Below are 14,590 nucleotides of genomic sequence, written 5' to 3'. Positions count from 1 at the left end.
TGAAAGCTACAGTGAAAAAGTTAAATTCTTATATGAGAAATTAATTAATAACCAACTTAAGTGGTCTGCAGAAGATGATCAAAAATTTGAGGAAATAAAAAGGGCATTAATACAAGCACCTGTATTGAGCCTCCCAGATCTGGAAAAAACTTATCTCTTTGTGAACACATCAAACCAGACGGCATATGGAGTTCTTACTCAAGACTGGGCAGGAATTAAGAAACCTGTGGAGTATTGTTCTAAATTACTTGATCCAGTAAGTAGAGGGTGGCCTGCTTGTCTCCAAGCTTTGGTCGCTACAGCATTATTAATAGAGGAAGTTAGAAAGATCACCTTTAATGCTCCCTTAAAAGTGTATACTCCACACAATATCAGAAGTGTCTTACAACAGAAAGCGGAGAAATGGTTAACAGACAGCCGGATCCTAAAGTATGAAGCGATACTAATTGACTCCCCTGATTTAGAACTAAGGGTAACTTCTGCTCAGAGTCCAGCACAATTTTTATTTGGAAAACCATCAGAGGAATTACAACATAACTGTTTAGAGGTAATTGAGACCCAGACTAAAGTAAGACTCGATTTAAGGGATACTGAATTAGAGAAAGGAGAAGCGCTATTCATAGATGGCTCCTCCTGAGTAGTAGAGGGAAAAAGAAAATCAGGATATGCAATAATTAATAAACACCTAGAACCTGTGGAATCAGGCCCCCTGAGTCCATCATGGTCAGCTCAGGCTTGTGAGCTGTATGCCCTATATAGGGCCCTGGAACTATTAAAGGGGAAAAGTGGAACTATATATACAGATTCTAAATATGCATATGGGGTGGTTCATACCTTTGGGAAAATTTGGGAAGAAAGAGGTTTAATTAATACTCAAGGGAGGAATCTTATACATCAAGAATTAATAATAAAAATTTTAAGGGCATTAAGAGAACCAAAAGAAATAGCAGTGGTACATGTAAAAGGACACCAAAAGGGATTAGATTACCACACCAGAGGGAATAATCTAGCAGATAAAGAAGCTCAAGAAGCAGCCTTGAGAACTCAGGCTGCTAAAATTATTATAGTACAGGAGGAAGAAAGGCAAGAGGGAGAAGAAAAAAAGTTTACTCCTGAAGAACAGACAAAACTGGAGAAAATAGGTGCTAAATTAGAACAAGGAAAATGGACATTGCCAGACGGGCGAGAGATATTACCAAAAGCTTATGCAAGGCAAATATTGGAACGTTTGCATACACAAACACATTGGGGTACAAAAGCATTAAGTAATCATTTACTTAAACAATTTGGTTGCATAGGGGTTTTTGAAATAGCAAAGCAAATTACACAAGGTTGTTCAACTTGTCAGAAGATAAATAAGAAAGTGTTTTGACAAGCAGCCACGGGAGGAAGGAAAACAGCTTATAGGCCTTTTGAGAAAGTACAAGTTGATTTCACTGAATTGCCCAAGGTAGGGAGGATAAAGTATTTATTGGTAATAATAGATCATTTAACACAATGGGTAGAAGCTTATCCTGTAGCATGAGCTATGGCACAAATGGTGGCAAAAATTTTATCAGAACACCTGATACCTAGATATGGGATAATCCAGTACACTGATTCTGATCAGGGCACACACTTTACTTCTAAAATAATAAGATTATTATGTCAGTCATTAGGTATTCAGTGGGACTATCATACTCCGTGGCACCCACAAAGCTCAGGGAAAGTAGAAAGAATGAATCAAACAATAAAGCAACAATTGACTAAATTAATGATCGAGACACAAACGCCCTGGACAAAATGCTTACCATTGGCACTTCTAAACATAAGAACTAAACCACACAGTGAGACTGGATTATCACCATATGAAATGTTATATGGTATGCCTTATTCACAGGGGATGCCTCTGGGAAACAATGTAGTTGAGGATCATAGCATCCAGAAATATATAATTACTATTGGAAGAAGATTGCAAGAGCTAAAAGAAATAGGAATGATGGCTCAAACACCTCCTTTAGGATTTGCTATTCATCGAATACAACCAGGAGACAAGGTCTTAATAAAAAGCTCGAGGGAAGAATCATTACACCCCCGGGAATGTACCTTGTTTTACTTACCACTGAAACAGCTGTGAGAACAGCAGAAAGGGGTTGGACCCACACATCCAGAGTAAAAGGACCAGTAACTACTGAAACTTGGAGGGTTGAGTCCGCTCCTGGGAAACTGAAACTCAAGCTAAGGAAGAACTAATATTCTGGCAACAAGGCTCTGCATGAATTAAAGATGCCAAATAAAGGGGACAAGCCTGAAGGGAGGAAAGGGAGATGGCAAGACCAGGGCAGGACCCTCCACTGCGGTGTGTATAGTCTACCGAGGGAGGCAACCCCTATGGGTACTGACTGCCGAGTGAGAGGGCCTCGACCGGACTTCTCCCGTACTAAAGCCAGGTTGTCCCAGGGAAAAGAAACAAACAAACAAACAAAAATATATGTATATAATAAATAAGATTGTTTTTTTTAAAAAACAAACAAACAAACAAACAAAAAAACCTGTTGTAATTAGTTTTCCAGGAGCTGGATCACCCTCAAAGGCTGAACAGTAACACAAGCTCAAATCGATCCTGGAAGTGGACCCAACCCCTTGATTGAAGGCATTTCTCATGCCCCCACACTACCCCCTGGACGACACAGAAGGATGTTATACTTCCTGGTATTATTTTTACAGGGGCAATTAAGCCATGGGCAAGAATGGAGGAATAACTTTTTCATTCTGGGGGAGGAAGTGGCCAAGGCTTTTAACCTTAGCAATTGCTGGGTTTGTGAGGGACCAAGGGGAACTGAAAGTTGGCCCTGGGTAGCTAGCCTGGTTGAACCTAAGTGGTGGGTTAGTAATTTGAGTGAAGTTCATAATGGAACACAATTTTGGAAAGAGGAAGAAAGCCCGTCACAATTGCACTCATCAGAGCAGGGTATATACTGTTTAAACAGAACAGGAACAGTAGAGGTGGGAAAAAGTATTTGTAATTGGACTCTATCTCCCGGATATGATTGTACTGATCCTGAATGTGGACCTATAAACTGTACAGCAAGTAAAGGAAAATAGAACGCTACACACGTCCAGCTGAAAAATGGGACTTGGCTGAAATGCTCATATAAAGAATTTTTTGGACCTGGATGTAAAGCCATGGCAAGAGCACAATCAAAGGGACAATTCGACGTTCAAATCCTGAGTTGTCAGCGTGATAACACCACTAGGGAGCAGCATGTGGTAAGGGTCTACCGCTGGAGGTGGCAAGATGAGAATGGGACACAAGTGTTCTTTAAACATTTCTGGTCAGCTCGTAATATGACAAGCCGCCAAGGAGAACTTGGTTGTAATTGTGAGTTGGAATCTAGTGCGGGAGCTTGGAGGTGTATATATACGAGTACTAATGGGGCAAACATTGTAACAGGACCACTTGGTAATGAAAACACTTTGTATTTTCACGCCCCAAGGAATAAAAGGGAATGGGACGGTCCTTTTCCAAATGGGACGTGGGCTCTAAAGGGACATTATTGGGTGTGTGGCAAACAGGCCTACAAAAGGCTACCAAAGGACTGGTCAGGAATATGCTATGTGGGGTACATAAGACCCTTGTTCTTTTTATTGTCACAAATACAAGGAAATCATTTAGGAATAAAATTATATGATGATCTGAATAGAGAAAAATGATCTATTGATGCTTCCTTAGCCAGGGGTAGTGCTCAAAAATGGAGAGAAAATGAATGGCCCCCTGAAAGAATCATACAGTATTATGGACCAGCTACCTGGAACCCGAATGAGGTAATATCTGGAGCTCAAGAACCTATTTATAATTTGAATCGAATAATTAGGTTGCAAGCTGTCCTCGAAATAATAACCAATAAAACAGCAACAGCTTTGGATCTTTTACCTGATCAGTCCACCCAGATGAGGAATGCTATCTTTCAACATAGAATGGTTTTAGACTATTTACTAGCAGAAGAGGGGGGTGTGTGTGGGAAACTAAATGATTCTAATTGTTGCTTACAAATTGATGATAACGGGAAAGTGGTTAAACAGATAACAAAATAAATTAGAAAATTAGCCCACGTCCCAGCAGAAACTCAGAAGGGTATGGATTGGGATTTGTTTTCATGACTGCCTGGTGGACCATGGGTTAAAAGGATGTTATTTTTATTTTTATGTGGTGTAATGATGTTATTATTCATACCTTCATACCTTGTATGATACTTTGCTTTGCATTATTGATATGCCGGATAATAAATAGTACATTTGTAATGACTTCATTCAAAAAGGAAGGGGATATGTCAATTATGATGCTTAAGAATTGGACCCTCCAAGAACGGACTGATGAAATCCAGTTATTACTGACAAAAGTTGAAAAAGAGACACAAATTGAGGATATTAAAAAGAAGATAAGGGATTGTGAGGAATGTTTTAACAGTTCGTGTCAATAGAGAGCTTGAAGGGAAATGTATTCGTAGTTTTTTTCCTTGAAGTCTCTGATATCTGGGGGTTTCAGAACAACTGCTAACTATTATAACTATTGCATGGGACACTATGCAAGCCCCTGATATCTGGCCAGGAGATTAAGGAGAAGGGGAAAGCTGAAGGACGGCTAAAAGACAAAGCTTGCAGGGAACGCTGTGCAAGCTTTTGACATGCAGCCAAAAAGGACAAAGGAGAAGGCCAAGAAAAAAAGCCTGAGAGGAAGACTATGAGCCTTCAGCATGAGAGACCCCCAGAGACCCCCAGAGACACCACCAGAGACTGATACGCATGCTCCAGTAGGAGGGTTTAGATTCCGGAAACTAATTATAATAACCCTGGGTTTTTTTAGAAGTAGTAATGAATATATATTAGTCTAGGAGCATAAAAATCAGCATCTTGATGTAACGGGTGTGCGACTAGGTGGAGCGGAGACTCCCGGCGCACCCAGCGCTGTTTGCTTACCTCTATTCTTTTAATAAATTGTAAACTTTGATTATAATCCTATTTTGGGAATTAGCCATTTATAACAGGCAGGTCCAGCTTGGTTGGCAGATCCCCTAGTGTTGACTAATCAGGTGGCTTTTGCTAAATGTGTGTCCCAATGTTTGAATGTCCCAGTGCCCACTGCCTTCAAGTGTAGTCTTTAACAATCCATTATATTGCTTGATTTTCCTGGAGGCTGGTGTTTGAAACTAAGATTAACATCTGAAACTAAGGCTCCCAGGGCAGAGGTCTCATACTATCCAGGAGGAAATGCTTTACGTGCTTGTGGACCACATAGCTGATATACTCCTTCTGGAGCTATTCACCAATGGGGGCCCACTGCTATTTCCATAATCTTTAAAGACAGCATAATTGGTAGTTTCAAATGCATTAACAGTTCTACATTGCCTGGTCAGATTCCAGGAATGTACATAGAATCATAGAATGGTTTGATTTGGAAGGGACCTTAAAGATCTTCTAATTCCATCTCCCCTGCCATGGGCGGGGACACTTCCCACTAGACCAGGTTGCTCAAAGGTCCATCCAACCTGGCCTTAAACACCTCCAGGGATAGGGCATCCACAGCTTCTCTGGGCAAGCTGTTCCAGTGCCTCACCACCATCATAGTAAAGAATTTATTCCTAACATCTAATCTAAATCAACCATTTTTTGGTTTAAAGCCATTACTCCTTGTCCTATCACTACACGCCCTGACAAAGACGTCCTCCCCAGCTTTCCTGTAGGCCCCCTTTAGATATTGGAAGGCCTCTCTAAGGTCTCCCTGGAGCCTTCTCTTCTCCAGGCTGAACAACCCCAACTCCCTCAGCCTGCCTTGGAGGGAGAGGTGTTCCAGCCCTTTGATCATCTTCGTGGCTCTTCTCTGGACTTGTTCTAATACGTCTATATACTTCTTGAGCTGGGGTACATCTAATCCCTGGGTGGCATTCTCCTTATTGTTCCTATTAACTGAGTATATACATGACAGATTTTCCTTTTCAGTAGGATATGCAGGGATGGAGGGAATCTGATGGAGAAGAGATACTAGCATTGCTTGAGTTTGCTAATTGCCACACATTTGTCTTATTCACAGTGAGTGGTATAGCATAGATGGGAGTGCCCTCATTTACCAAGACAGTTACATGGGTGCACATCCAACAAGATGACATCACCAAGGTGGGCAAAAAGGGCGTGGCACGTCAGAAGGGAGTGGCGTGGCAGTTCACGCAGGCAGGGCGAGCAGGAAGGGCAGAGCTTTCCCCACCGCCCATAAAAACACCTCTTGTAATGACAGCCTCCTGTTAGCTAGGCTGCAATGGTCTCCACCAGGCACGGTGCTCTCTCCAGGAAGTCAGTACACACCCAGACCGACTGCCCATCCAAAAATGAAGGGCAGAGGCCAGTGGGATGAGGTTCAACATGGCTAAGTGCCAGGTCCTGCACTTTGGCCACCTCAACCCCATGCAATGCTATGGGCTTGGGACAGAGTGGCTGGAAAGCTGTGCAGAGGAAAAGGATCTAGGGGTGTTGGTAGATGCTCGCCTGAACATGAGCCAGCAGTGTGCCCAGGTGGCCAAGAAGGCCAATGGCATCCTGGCTACTATCAGGAATAGTGTAGCCAGCAGGACCAGGGAGGTGTTCATCTCTCTGGACTCAGCTCTGGTGAGTCCGCACCTCGAGTACTGTGTTCACTTTTGGGCCCCTCACTTCAAGAAAGACATCGAGGCCCTGGAGCATGTCCAGAGAAGGTCTACAAAGCTGGTGAAGGGTCTGGAACACAAGTCTTCTGAGGAGCGGCTGAGGGAACTGGGGTTGTTTGGTCTGGAGAAGAGGGAGGCTCAGGGGAGACGTTATTGCTCTCTACAACTACCTGAAAGGCAGTTGTGGGGAGCTGGGGGTAAGCCTCTTCTCCCAGATAACTAGCAATAGGATTAGAGGGAATGGCCTCAAGTTGCACCAGGGAAGTTTCAGGTTGGAAATTAGGAGACATTTCTTCTCAGAAAGAGTAGTCAGACTTAGGAACAGGTTGCCCAGGGAGGTGGTGGAGTCACCATCCCTGGGGGTGTTTAAGGTTGGACGTGGTGCTTAGGGACATGGTCTAGTGGGTGATATTGGTGGTAGGGTGATGGTTGGACCAGATGATCTTGGAGGTCTTTTCCAACCTTAATGATTCTATGATTCTATAAGGAAGTCTTATACACTATACATTTTTCTTCACCTAATTCAAACAGCATTTCTACCTGTCAGATTTAACATTCCAGTTCTAGAAAATGGGGGTGTACTGCCAAGCACTTTACTGTGCAAGGGGGTACCGTACTCCAGACTTCCCCAAGACTCTTCCTTTCTCACTTTTAACTTTCGCTTTGTACATCTCCGGCCACACCCATCACAGAGCTACAGAATCAGGGACTGGGACTCCACACTCACTTCATACAAAAGTACATCCCCATCACACTTCACACAAGAGTCTTACCTGACCACCAAGGCAATATTTAATATTTCTTACCTCAGTCTGTGCACAGAGTTACCGGGTCAGTTCTCAAAACCGGAGTGCCTACCTTCCTTTCTTCCCTAATTCTTCACCGATCCTGCCTTCTTAACCAGTCTCGGATCCTTTGTCAGTTCTCTGCAGTACCACCATCACCAAGGCACAGGACCGCTGAAATCAGTGGGGCGTGCCATCCTGCTGCGGTGGTAATGGGGCTCCCCAGAAGGTTACTGGATCCCAGATGAGCCCCCAATTTGTGAGAAACAATCTGTAGCCAATAACACAGGTTCAGGCAAGGATCTCAGTGAAGTAGCATTTTTATTCGCAATTGCAATGGTGGATGTTCTGCAAGCAGGAGTGCACAGCAAAAGTATATCATAACCTTATATTCCCTATTACCTGATGCTTGATTCCTCCCCTGTTTCCTCATAAGCTGAGTACTACAGGTTCACAAACTACTTGACCTTTATTATTATACCATATATGTACAATTTTATTTGCCCAACCGTTAATTTCTCCTTTTCCTTTTTTTTTCCTTCTTATCTCATGGTTAGAAGGCCTGTATTTTTTTTTTAACTGATTTGGCACTGCTCATCTTGTTTTTCTTAGCTATCCTCCTTATCGTGGGATAGTGGGACCTTCCCCTTACCTGCTTTACATACTCCCCACTGCTATGCCTCTGTTATGCCTGCAGAATCACTTTTGAATACGCAAGGTTAGTGGAATTTTACACTGCAAAAACACCTGCTATTGCAAAAATACAACTTTGTTTCTCACACTATCACTACATGCCCTGACAAAGAGGCCATCCCCCTCTTTCCTGTAAGCCCCCTGAAAGTACTGGAAGGACACTATAACGTCTCCCAAGAGCCTTTTCTTCTGCAGGCTGAACAGCTCCAGCTCCCTCAGCCTGTCTTCATAGGAGAGGTGTTCCAGCCCTTTGATCATCCTCGTGGCCCTCCTCTGGACTCATTCTAATAGGTACATATCCTTCTTATATTGGGGGCCCCAAAGCTGAACACAGTACTCACGAGAGCAGAGTAGAGAGGGAGAATCTCCTCCCTTGACCAGCTGGTCATGCTTCTTTTGATGCAACTGAGGATACAGCTGGCTTTCTTGGCTGCGAGTGCCCATTGCCTGCTCTTGTCGAGCTTCTCATCAACCAGCACTCCCAAATCCTTCTCCTCAGAGCTGCTCTCAATCCATTCTCCACCTAGTCTGTATTTGTACTTGGATTGCCCTGAGCCAGGTGCAGGACCTTACACATGACCTTCATGAGGTTTGCACAGGCCCACTTGTCAAGCCTGTCGAGGTCCCTCTGGATGGCATCCCTTCCCTCCAGCGCATCGACTGCACCACACAGCTTGATGTCATCGGCAAACTTGCTGAGGTTGCACTCAATCCCACCATCCATGTCACTGACAAATACGTTAAACAGCACTGGTCCCAATACTCACCCCTGAGGGACACCACTCATCACTGTTCTCTACCTGGACATTGAGCCACTGACTGCAACTTTGAGTGCGACCATCCAGCCAATTCCTTAGCCACTGAGTGATGCGTCCATCAATTTAGAGACAAGGATATTGTGTGAGAAAGCACTGCATGCTTTACACAAGTCCAGGTAGATGACAGCAGTTGCTTTTCCCTTATCTACCAATTCTGTAATCCCATCGTAGAAGGCCACCAGATTTGTCAATTTGTTCCTGTAAACACAGTTAATCAGAAAAAATGCTCAACAAGTTGTAAAACAAGAAAAACTGAAGCAACAGAGTAGCTCCAACCACATGCCAGTGTAGACATTTATCTTCCCTAATTATGTTGTGTATTAAAATTTAGTACATAGAGTTTAATATTTTTATGGTTAAATATGAGAAACGTACACTGTAGAAAAATACCAGCTAAAAACAAGAGCCCACACACACTTTTAGTTTAAATTTAATTTGTCAGATAGATGTGATCTATGTACAATCAGTGTGCATTGTAACAATTCTATTAATAAAGTAATTCAAATCTTCTAAAATATTATCTGGCTGCATAGCACATTTGATGTTATTGCCCATTTTAAGAGGGAAAACAAATGGATGTACAATAAATTTTGGCTAATTTGATTCTTAAGTGTTCAGATATTGAACACTCCTCCTTTAAAACTAATGGACCGGAAAAAAACTTTCCAGAACACAATTTAATTCAATATTTCTCATCATTTCATTACAACAAATCACGATATTGACAGTTTAATAGAAACAAACAAACAAACAAAAATGTATCTGAATTATCAAATAAAAAAGGGGCACAAAAGGAATAAAAATGTTCCCTTTCCCCATTTCTACATTCTGAGCAGTGGTTTCATCAAGATATTTTATTAAAAAGAATTAGCACACTGACTTTTTTTTCATACTTGTGACAAGAAGGCCTGAGCTGGTGGGGAAAGGAACAAGAGAAAAAAAAAAGTTAATTTAATTAATTTGCAGTGATTTATTTTCATTTATTTATTGTAAAAAGGCATTATTACAACTGATCACAGAAGAAATCCAGGCTATGTTACAGTTATAGATAAAGAATTTAAATATTCGAGCTTGTTATGAAAAGTGGCAAGGTGGTTGCAGTGTAAAATGTAAACATACAGTTTTGGAAAGTGAGAATTCTTTACTAAGAAAACAAAGCAAACTCCTCATTCCTTCTTGAAACATGACCATATGTCAGTGTTTAAAAATTCATTTATAAACAATTTAAACTGTGTTCAGCCTAAAAACAGTTTTATAAGATCCAGTCTTGATGGGATAGTGTTGAGGTCCCTGTAAAAAAAATAATAAAAAAATAAAAATAAAAAAAGAGAAAAAGTGCCACAACATTTGCAGCACTGTGCAGCATAAACTTTAAATACAAAAATATTTTTCTTTTGTTGGGATAACAGACCTTGCATCCTGGGAAGAAGTAACAATACTGTTACTGATAGAATATCCAGTCTTTCAAGTCACATAAGGCAATTACTGTGTTAGCTTACTGTATATGGCTAAAAGAAGGTCCAGAAAATGTCAGTCTTTGTTATGTTTTTCGGCTACTCCATGTATGTTCAGGTGTATTTTTGTGATCTGATGAGTGTTCAAATGGAGATCTTGAACCATAAGGAGACTTCTGATCTAATGGTGACCTTGAGCCACTACCAGAAGCTCTGTGGTCCATTTGCCAGTCTGAGTGGTACCTATAATCTCTGGAAGATTTATGATGGCTGTACTCTGAAATTGAACAGGGATCTGAATGCATCCTGTGGTCTGAATGGGAATGGTGATCTGAATAAGGCCTACTATCTTTTAAACTTCCTTCTAGGTTTGACCTGTGATCTCTGCTCATGTGGTCATCCAACTTCCTATGTTTACTATCACTATAGTATCTGAAACAAACAAACAAAACACCAGTATATTAGTATTACTGAATACACGGTAAGAACTACAATTATGTCAATTCAACAGAACTGCATTAGAGAGCTTTCTTTGCAATTCTGTATTAATCAAAACAAAACAAAACAAAACACTTTGTTGCTTACTACAAGCAGGTTACAGGAAGGGAATTCTTAAGAGACTTTACAATAGCTGAAGCAACTTACCTGCTGTCTTGTTTGTAGTGATCCCACTCTCTATGATCTTTTCCATTGCTGAAGGCTGAATACGGCCTTTTCCTAGAGTCAGTTTTCTTATAAGCAGCTCCCTGATGCCTGTCCTTATGATGATCATGGTATTGTGACAAATGTCTATCAGAAGAATAACTGTCCCTGCTACTGTCATCATGGTTTGTATTCTCTTTAATTCTTTCAACATCTGTTTAATAAAGTAGACAAAGGTTATAAGCCTTAAAGGAACCCTCAGGAAGTTTGCAGATGACACCAAGTTGGGGGGGAGTGTCAATCTGCCAGAGGGTAGGAAGGGCCTGCAGAGGGACCTGGACAGGTTGGATCGAAGGGCAGAGGCCAGTGGGATGAGGTTCAACATGGCTAAGTGCCAGGTCCTGCACTTTGGCCACCTCAACCCCATGCAATGCTATGGGCTTGGGACAGAGTGGCTGGAAAGCTGTGCAGAGGAAAAGGATCTAGGGGTGTTGGTAGATGCTCGCCTGAACATGAGCCAGCAGTGTGCCCAGGTGGCCAAGAAGGCCAATGGCATCCTGGCTACTATCAGGAATAGTGTAGCCAGCAGGACCAGGGAGGTGTTCATCTCTCTGGACTCAGCTCTGGTGAGTCCGCACCTCGAGTACTGTGTTCACTTTTGGGCCCCTCACTTCAAGAAAGACATCGAGGCCCTGGAGCATGTCCAGAGAAGGTCTACAAAGCTGGTGAAGGGTCTGGAACACAAGTCTTCTGAGGAGCGGCTGAGGGAACTGGGGTTGTTTGGTCTGGAGAAGAGGGAGGCTCAGGGGAGACGTTATTGCTCTCTACAACTACCTGAAAGGCAGTTGTGGGGAGCTGGGGGTAAGCCTCTTCTCCCAGATAACTAGCAATAGGATTAGAGGGAATGGCCTCAAGTTGCACCAGGGAAGTTTCAGGTTGGAAATTAGGAGACATTTCTTCTCAGAAAGAGTAGTCAGACTTAGGAACAGGTTGCCCAGGGAGGTGGTGGAGTCACCATCCCTGGGGGTGTTTAAGGTTGGACGTGGTGCTTAGGGACATGGTCTAGTGGGTGATATTGGTGGTAGGGTGATGGTTGGACCAGATGATCTTGGAGGTCTTTTCCAACCTTAATGATTCTATGATTCTATAAGGAAGTCTTATACACTATACATTTTTCTTCACCTAATTCAAACAGCATTTCTACCTGTCAGATTTAAAGCAATATGAAAATGACAGTATCATTTGACAGAAACAAGATCTAAACAGTTTAAAGACAAATGCACTAATGTGAGTGAACTCAGAGAGACCTCAGAAGTAAATAGAAGGCATGCAAGCTAGGAATATGTAGGGCTGAGAAGCTAAGCTTTTCAGCCTTATAAACTGAATGGAGAGTATGAGTGTGGTCCAAATGAGAGGTGAGTAGAGGCCTTCAACAGTGCACTTTTAGACAGAATGGTTGGAAGTTCCTCTCTAAGGAGAGAGAGCCGTAGCATGAACGTCAGTTCTAAAGGTACAACTTATTAATGAAACATATTATGTTCATTTTAAACCAATGATAACATACTCAAGTTTTACATGACATGATATAAAAATAAGTATTAAAAGAAGGTAAGTGTGGGAGCATAGAAAAACTGATTTTGTCAACAATAAAAGACATCCCATATTTCCTGAAGTCATGGTGACATTACAACTGCTACAAATATGCACAGAGCCTCCAAGAAGTTTACAAGTTTTGAGTAGGCCTCTCTCCCTTGCCAAAATTAAATACAAATATTTGCTTTTTATTTATTTTAAAAGAACGGCCAAATAACTTGCTACTAAAATCAGGAAGTACCAGGTTCAGTCTCTGCTCAGTTGAATTTCATCAGCAAATTAGTGAAGTTATGCCAAGACAGCCTATCCCTATTATATCGAGGAATATGGGAGTTCTAGGAAACATTTTTAAAACTTATTTCATTTTACATCCCACATTTAAGGTACATAGCACAAGAATACACAAGATTTCTTACCTGGATTTCTAATTACTTGTGTATTCACATTGCTGCTAATGTTCTGATCATTATGTTGCTGAAAGAGACAAGTACAGAAACTGTAATTGATAAATCCCAAAGTTGCATCTGAATTCTTCAGAAAATATCCTAACAAAATAGACTAGTTTACAATGAACAGAAAAATACACTTCAAGTAATCATTTTGTTATTGTTCCTTTGTTGTGGTTTAACCCAGCCAGCAGTTAATCACCACACAGCCTCCCCCCGCAGTGGGAAGGGGGAGAGAATTGGAGAAAAGTAAAAGCTTGTGGGTTGAAATAAAGACCGTTTATTAGAACAGAAAAGAAAAGAAAATAATAATGATAATGATAATGATAATAGTATTACTACTACCAATGTGTACAAAATAAGAGATGTACAATGCAGTTGCTCACCACCCGCTGACCAATGCCCAGCCTATCCCCGAGCAGCAGTTCCCCCCACCCTGGTCAGCCACCCCATATTAATTGTTCAGCATGACATCAGATGGTATGGAATATCCCTTTGGCCAGTTTGGGTCAGCTGTCCTGGGTCGGTCCCCTCTCAGCTCCTGCTGCACCCCCAGCTTCCTCGCTGGCAGGACAGCATGAGAAGCTGAAAAGTCCTTGGCTTAGTGTAAGCACTGCTCTGCAGCAATTACAATATCGATGTGTTATCAACATTATTCTAATCCTAAATCCCAAACAGAGCACCCTACCAGCTACTAAGATGAAAATTAACTCTATCCTATCTATTAAATTGATAATCTAAAAAAAGTTATAATAATTAGAATACATATTTGTATAGAGAGAGTTTTAAAGTATTACCTGAGATTCTTGGCGTTTTTTGATTGCATGTTTATACAGTTTGTGCAGCTTTCTGGCATCAAATTCTGTAAACTTGGAGACAAAAATCCACAAGTTTCTGAGGAGAAAGAAAGAGAGGTTATAATTCTTCCATATATTAGTTTTTCATGTACAATACAAGAGAACGCAGACTTATATTATTTCAACTTTACTTCAGTAAACTGAAATCATATTATGGATTTTCCTTTTTCCAATAAAAATTTTGTAGAATAACTTACTTTCTCCATTGTTTAATTTGTTCAGGATTTGGGTACTCCTTTAGACATTCAGTAATATGGTCCCCAATTTTGATTAGGCACTGTCTAGTATGTTCTAGCTGTTCCCTTTCAGAAAGGCCTTTCTCTGGTCGATCCAGTTGTTTCAATGCTGCTTTGACAGGCCTCATTCTTTCTTTGCACTGTAAAATGGAAAAAAAGAAATACATTAATTCAAAGGGGAAAAAAAATCTAAAACATGACCCACCCTTACTGTGCTATTTATACAGGCAAAAACAGTACTGATCTAAGCCAAATGAAAAAGACTTCACTCACAGCCCATTACATTTAGTTTTACAAGAGGTTTAATTTGGAAAAAAAAGTATTTGAAATCAAGTAGAAAATTTATTCTTATATTAGATTATATACATTAGATTATATGCAACACAGATATT

The 14,590-nt window shown here is 41.3% G+C and overlaps 1 protein-coding gene across 2 annotated transcripts; it reads right to left on the bottom strand.

Moving 5' to 3' along the window:
• Positions 1–8,920: 8,920 nt before the first annotated feature.
• LOC116501475 (chromodomain-helicase-DNA-binding protein 1-like) lies at positions 8,921–14,333 on the bottom strand. 2 transcript variants are annotated; one of them, XM_032207073.1, is made up of 5 exons: positions 14,160–14,333; positions 13,903–13,999; positions 13,076–13,133; positions 11,070–11,280; positions 8,921–9,168 (listed from the first exon to the last, which is right to left on the bottom strand). In XM_032207073.1, the coding sequence occupies exons 1-5, from the start codon at positions 14,324–14,326 to the stop codon at positions 9,006–9,008; spliced, it is 696 nt and encodes a 231-aa protein (XP_032062964.1). In that variant the 5' UTR covers positions 14,327–14,333; the 3' UTR covers positions 8,921–9,005. The 2 variants fall into 2 exon arrangements, with proteins under 2 accessions (XP_032062964.1, XP_032062963.1); XM_032207072.1 differs by lacking the exon at positions 8,921–9,168 and adding an exon at positions 9,926–10,856.
• Between the last annotated feature and the right edge of the window lie 257 nt (positions 14,334–14,590).

This window comes from Aythya fuligula, chromosome W (assembly GCF_009819795.1).
Source record: "Aythya fuligula isolate bAytFul2 chromosome W, bAytFul2.pri, whole genome shotgun sequence".
Lineage (NCBI taxonomy): Eukaryota > Metazoa > Chordata > Aves > Anseriformes > Anatidae > Aythya > Aythya fuligula.
The sequence above is the reverse complement of the archived record's forward strand: the minus strand, read 5'-3'. Positions and strand labels throughout refer to the sequence as shown.